The sequence below is a fragment of the Rhinopithecus roxellana genome, chromosome 13 (genome assembly GCF_007565055.1).
Source record: "Rhinopithecus roxellana isolate Shanxi Qingling chromosome 13, ASM756505v1, whole genome shotgun sequence".
Taxonomy (NCBI): Eukaryota; Metazoa; Chordata; class Mammalia; order Primates; family Cercopithecidae; genus Rhinopithecus; species Rhinopithecus roxellana.
In genome coordinates, this window is record NC_044561.1 from 80,613,464 (window position 1) to 80,620,122 (window position 6,659).

The 6,659-nt window shown below is 58.6% G+C and overlaps 1 protein-coding gene across 2 annotated transcripts; it reads left to right on the forward strand.

Moving 5' to 3' along the window:
- Positions 1-1,843: 1,843 nt before the first annotated feature.
- On the forward strand, positions 1,844-6,189 carry FOXA2 (forkhead box A2). Of its 2 annotated transcripts, XM_010369097.2 has the most exons (3): positions 1,844-2,059; positions 3,071-3,140; positions 4,179-6,189. In XM_010369097.2, exons 2-3 carry the CDS (start codon positions 3,072-3,074, stop codon positions 5,481-5,483), a joined length of 1,374 nt encoding a protein of 457 aa, XP_010367399.1. In that variant the 5' UTR covers positions 1,844-2,059; position 3,071; the 3' UTR covers positions 5,484-6,189. The 2 variants fall into 2 exon arrangements, with proteins under 2 accessions (XP_010367399.1, XP_010367397.1); XM_010369095.1 differs by lacking the exon at positions 1,844-2,059 and having other exon boundaries at positions 2,870-3,140.
- The last annotated feature ends 470 nt before the right edge of the window (positions 6,190-6,659 follow it).

Sequence of the window (6,659 nt, forward strand, 5' to 3'; positions counted from 1 at the left end):
AGCCTGAGCCAGAACTCTGGATAACCCTTAAGAAATCGGAGCTCCGGGAAGGAGGAGCTCCAAAGACCGCTGAGCTGGAAGGGAATGAGAACCCCAGGCTGTCTGAACGTCCCTGCTTCCTTCGCAGCCCGTTGGTGTCCCGCTCCCCGCTGCCTAAAGCTAACCGTAGACCCTGCTCGCATTCCCATGGGGTGCGTGCCGGGAGGGTGCGGGAGTGACTGCTCCGAGACTCTAGGCGGCGTCACCCAGCCCTACCCTACCGGAGCTCCCAGAACCTCGCCAGGGTGCAGGAGGCCGGTTTGGGTTCGCGCAGAACTTAGGGGTTGGGGCTCCAAAAAAGCCGAGTCCCCCAGAAGGTATTTTCGGAGCGACTGGGAGAGCGGGGGGAGAAGGTGCTTGGGTGCCAGAGCTGCGGGGTTAGGATCGCGGGGGTAAACGAGGACTCGGGTCGGTCCCGCGGGCCTGGCGGCCGACAGGGGGCGCCCTGTCACTGTGGAAGCCCCGCCGAGCGCTCTCTGGTGTCCCTGACCCCCGCCACCGATAGTGCTGGGGTGGAGGTGGGGGCTTGCAAAGTCAGCTCCTTGGAAGGGTAGCGCCCCCTCCTCCTGCGGCTCTCCAGCTCGCTCCTTCTGTTCCTGGAATAATTTCTGGGACCAAATTTTCAATCAGGAGCAAAAATAGAAAGGGGAGTGGGCACCCACATAAGCTCACAAACACCCTCATACAGCACACGCACAGACTAGGTCAAACATAACATTGAGTTTTGGGGGTGGTGTGTGTGTGTGTGTGTGTGTGTGTGTGCGCGCGCGCGCGCGTGTATCTGCCCTGGCCTGTGGAGAAAGGTTTGAAAAATTGCTCATTCTTTGAGCTCCAATGCGTACTTCTCTTTCCCTGTCCTCGGTGGAGTGATGAAGTTGCTCCCATCCACGCGCTAAGTGGGATCCCGTGGGAAATGCTGGGGATCTAGCCCCTCTGACTCCTCTGCGCACACCTCCACGTTCACTACGTAGCCGTACACACCATCAAGCCCCTTCACTGGCGCACCGGGCTGACCTGCCCCTCGTGGGAGCCTTCAGCACTCTGGGGACCGATGGGCACGGCTTCCGCAGAGACGCAGACCTTGAATTTGGGAGAGAATCCTGGCTCAGCGGGCTTATTAATGTCCTCATTATGAATTGTCCAAACCGTCTGCATTTCAGCAGCAAAGGGTGCTGCTGGCGGCTTCCTCCTGTGTCCCAAACCCTGCGGACCTGAGAGTCCTCGGGTTGGGGAGGTGGTTCCCCTGTGCCTACTGCTCCCCCCTCTCTTGCCTTCCAGCCTCACCCTTACTCAAGCTTCAATGCGAATCTCCGTGTCTGCCATCTCGTCTGTCTTCTGCCACCATCGCCCCCAATTTTGCACAGATGGGCTGGATGCCCACTAGTTCCTATGCGTTCTCTGTGTCTGAGGGTGTGGGTACAAGACTGGATCCCCAAGGCCCAGCCAGTTTTTCAGAACCAAGAAAGAGCCTCCACATCCAAACACCTGCAATATCCCCCCACTTCAAATCTGGTCTCACAGGCTAACCCAGAACGGAAGACAATTTTTGAACCCAAGAGCTGCAGGGGAAATAAAAGCATACGATTTTTGGAGTTTCTAATTTTTATAAAGCAGTCCCTCTGGAAGACAGAGAGGACAGAGACCCTCTTGAAGTCAACTCCATATGCCCCATCATTGATTCCTGGATTCTTCTCTTCTTACCCCTCCCTCCCCACCTCCTGCCCTGTTTGTTTTAGTTACGAAATGCTGTGGGCACCTCGGTTGTGACTGAAAAGTAACCTTGAAACACGCCGGCCTGAATATCAGAGACAAATCTCAGCCTCCCAACCGTCGGCCGCTGCTGGAGGGGCTGTTTGCGCCAGGCGCCGGCCGCCCCACTGCGGGTCGCTGGCGGCCGGGCTCTGAGGAGGCCGAGAGCCCAAGCGGCCGGACCGTGCGCTCAGCGCGTCTCCCGAGGCCGTTCCGGGTCTGAACTCTAACAAGGAGGGGCCTCGCAGGAGCAGCGGCGTGCGAGTTAAAGGTGTGTACACAGTTTTTCTAAATAGGACAGCACTTTGCAAATTGGCTGTCATGGGCTTGCTGTTTTGACAGAGAATGAGCACTGAGAGTGAAGAAACCCGGCATAAATAAATCCGGCTTTCATAGGGATCTGCGGGGCACTGAGGCCGGACGCGCTCTCCGACAGGCGCACCGGGCGCCACGGGGCGATAGAACAGGGCGGGGGCCTGAGGCCAGAGCCGCCCCCCAGGGTGGTCTCCTCCCAGGTCCCTCCTTCCTCAGGGGACTTGCCGTAGACCTGGGAGGAAAGGGGGCTCGACCAGGGATCTCGTGTGCCCTATTGCCCGCCCGGCCCGCTCCCCTGGCCCGCCCAGGAGTGCGGGGCGCCGCGGCGGTGGGGCGGGCGGCAGGCGCGGAGGGGCAGGTGCGGAGCGCCGGCTGCGGCTCCCTCTCACCTAGGTGTGAGCTGATTATTCAAATGGGCTGCCCCGGGTCTGGGGATTGGAGGCCCGCGCCAGCGCGCCGCGCTATATCACCAGCCGCCCACGTCACTGCGGCACTTGTCGGCTCCGCGGTCCACACCTCCTCCTCCTCCTCCTCCTCCTCCTCCTCTTACACCACCACCACCACCTCCTCCTCCTCCTTCCTCCTCCTCCTCCTCCCCACCCCCCCAACCAGCCCCCGCGCCGCGCGCTTCCCCGCCGCCTCGGGGCAGCTCTGCACTGCCAACCTCAGCCGCCACCCAGCAGCCCGTGAGCGCGGCGGCTGCGGCGGGCGCTCCCTGCCGCGGGGCGCTGGCCGGGGCCTCCTCTGCTCCTCGCCCCCCCCCACTCCCGCCCACTTCCAACTACCGCCTCCGGCCGGCCCAGGGAGAGAGAGGGAGTGGAGCCCAGGGAGAGGGAGCGCGAGAGAGGGAGGGAGGAGGGGACCGTGCCTTGGCTGACTTTTTTTAAAAGAGGGTGGGGGTGGGGGGTGATTACTGGTCGTTTGTTGTGGCTGTTAAATTTTAAACTGCCATGCACTCGGCTTCCAGTATGCTGGGAGCGGTGAAGATGGAAGGGCACGAGCCGTCCGACTGGAGCAGCTACTATGCCGAGCCCGAGGTAAGCGCTTGTCTTTTCAAGGGGGAAGTGGAGCGGCGGCGCTCGCTCCTTCCCCAACCTCAGGACCGCTTCCCTCGCTGACACCCCCGCACCCCCGCCCCACAACCCCAGCCTTTCTGGGCAGCCGCCTTTTCCGCCCTCCTTGGAATCAAATGGGTCTCTTTTTTATACGACACACTGTTAGCCTTGAGATAATATTAACTTTGTGATCAAATATTGACTTGCGGCGCCTCCAAATCCTCTTCGTGGCCGAGCCACGCACTATCCTAACAGAGTTATGTTTGGCAGCGCGCGGCTGGGGAGGGGTGGGAGGTCGGCCGGCGAGGGGGTGGGGAGCTGAGGAGGAGAAGATGGGTAGGATTTGGGGGCTGAAGTGGAGGTAGAGTCAAAGACTAGTGGACAAAGAGAAAGAAAGTTTGTGCCTGCAAAGCTCAGCCGCGTGTAGTTTAGGTCTCGGTTCCTTCCCTATTGCCCCATTCAGTGCTTCCGGCAGCCCCCGCACCCCACACAGGCACTGCCTTTCGGATTCCCTGGAACAAGGGAGGGGGTCCCGGGAGCGAGACGGGACAGAGGGGACCAGGGACAGTCTTCACTGGAGGCAGCCCGAGGCGCCCCGCGAGGTGTCCCGCAGGTTGTTTGCTGCGACCGGAGGTGGCGTCCGGGGACTTCGGGCCTCGGTGCCAGCTCAGTATGTTGGTAGGAGAGTTTGGGGAGACTCTGGGACAGGGGAATGCATTTGGGGTTCTGGCTTGGGAGTACTCCATGAGACCCCTGTTCTAGAATCTGGGCGAGGTGGAGAAGGGCTAGGAACGGACCACATGCCCAAGCAGCAATCCGCTCTCCACTTTCCCAAGGGTGATCGATCATGGCTCTCCCTGGATGAAACAGACAAGGAGTCCGGAAACTGGGCCACAAGGGAGGAAAGGGCTCCCCGGAGGCCTCCCGGGAGGCGGAGGCCTGGGCGGTGGGTGGGAGATCTGGGCACCCTCTAGCCGCGGTGCTAACGCTGTCGCCTCCCTCCCGGGGCTCTGTCCGCAGGGCTACTCCTCCGTGAGCAACATGAACGCCGGCCTGGGGATGAACGGCATGAACACGTACATGAGCATGTCGGCGGCCGCCATGGGCAGCGGCTCGGGCAACATGAGCGCGGGCTCCATGAACATGTCGTCGTACGTGGGCGCAGGCATGAGCCCGTCCCTGGCGGGCATGTCCCCCGGCGCGGGCGCCATGGCGGGCATGGGCGGCTCGGCCGGGGCGGCCGGCGTGGCGGGCATGGGGCCGCACTTGAGTCCCAGCCTGAGCCCGCTCGGGGGGCAGGCGGCCGGGGCCATGGGCGGCCTAGCCCCCTACGCCAACATGAACTCCATGAGCCCCATGTACGGGCAGGCGGGCCTGAGCCGCGCGCGCGACCCGAAGACCTACCGGCGCAGCTACACGCACGCAAAGCCTCCCTACTCGTACATCTCGCTCATCACCATGGCCATCCAGCAGAGCCCCAACAAGATGCTGACACTGAGCGAGATCTACCAGTGGATCATGGACCTCTTCCCCTTCTACCGGCAGAACCAGCAGCGCTGGCAGAACTCCATCCGCCACTCGCTCTCCTTCAACGACTGCTTCCTGAAGGTGCCCCGCTCTCCGGACAAGCCCGGCAAGGGCTCCTTCTGGACCCTGCATCCTGACTCGGGCAACATGTTCGAGAACGGCTGCTACCTGCGCCGCCAGAAGCGCTTCAAGTGCGAGAAGCAGCTGGCATTAAAGGAGGCCGCAGGTGCCGCGGGCAGCGGCAAGAAGGCGGCCGCCGGGGCCCAGACCTCGCAGGCTCAACTTGGGGAGGCTGCCGGGCCGGCCTCCGAGACTCCAGCGGGCACCGAGTCGCCTCACTCGAGCGCCTCCCCGTGCCAGGAGCACAAGCGAGGGGGCCTGGGAGAGCTGAAGGGGACGCCTGCTGCAGCACTGAGCCCCCCAGAGCCGGCGCCCTCTCCCGGGCAGCAGCAGCAGGCCGCGGCCCACCTGCTGGGCCCGCCCCACCACCCGGGCCTGCCGCCTGAGGCCCACCTGAAGCCGGAGCACCACTACGCCTTCAACCACCCGTTCTCCATCAACAACCTCATGTCCTCGGAGCAGCAGCACCACCACAGTCACCACCACCACCAACCCCACAAAATGGACCTCAAGGCCTACGAACAGGTGATGCACTACCCCGGCTACGGTTCCCCCATGCCTGGCAGCTTGGCCATGGGCCCGGTCACGAACAAAACGGGCCTGGACGCTTCGCCCCTGGCCGCAGATACCTCTTACTACCAGGGGGTGTACTCCCGGCCCATTATGAACTCCTCGTAAGAAGGCGACGGCTTCAGGCCCGGATAACTCTGGCAGCCTGGATCCGGGATAAGCGAGAGAGCAAGTGGGGGTCGAGACTTTGGGGAGACGATGTTGCAGAGACGAAAGGGAGAAGAAATCAATAACAACCCCACCCCAACACCCCCAAGACAGCAGTCTCCCCTCACCCGCTGCAGCCCTTTCGTCCCAAACAGAGGGTCACACTGATACCCCACGTTCTATATAACGAGGAAAACGGGAAAGAATATAAAGTAAAAGAAAAAAGAAAAAAAAAGCCTCCGGTTGCCACTACTGTGTAAAGACTCCTGCTTCTTCAAGCACCTGCAGATTCTGATTTTTTTTGTTGTTGTTCTCCTCCATTGCTGTTGTTGCAGGGAAGTCTTACTTAAAAAAAAAGAAAAGAAAAAAGAAAAAAAAACTTTTGTGAGTGACTCGGTGTAAAACCATGTAGTTTTAACAGAACCAGAGGGTTGTACTATTGTTTAAAAACAGGAAAAAAATAATGTGAGGGTCTGTTGTAAATGACCAAGAAAAAGAAAAAAAAAACGCATTCCCAATCTTGACACGGTGAAATCCAGGTCTCGGGTCTGATTAATTTATGGTTTCTGCGTGCTTTATTTATGGCTTATAAATGTGTATTCTGGCTGCAAGGGCCAGAGTTCCACAAATCTATATTAAAGTGTTATACCCGGTTTTATCCCTTGAATCTTTTTCTTCCAGATTTTTCTTTTCTTCACTTGGCTTAAAAAATATACAAGCTTGGAAATTATTTCAAGAAGGAAGGAGGGATACCCTGACTGGTTGCAGGTTGTATTTTATTTTGGTCCAGGGAGTGTTGCTGTTTTCCCAACATTTTATTATTAAAATTTTCAGACATACCAAAATTGAATGAATCTTACAGTAGGCACACAGGGACCCCGCTCCTGAAATTCTGCAATTAACATTTCATTATATTTGCTTTATCACATACTTGTCCATCCTCCCTCTATTGGTCAATCCATCTTATTTCTCTAAATCCACTTCAAATTTGCAGATACCAGTATACATCCCCCTAAACACTAAAGCAAGCACATTATTAAATGGAACTCATATGGTTTATGGTTACTTTTTGAATTTGTGGGTTAACTTTACACACAATGAAATACACAGATCCCAGGCAGACCATTCCAGCAGGTT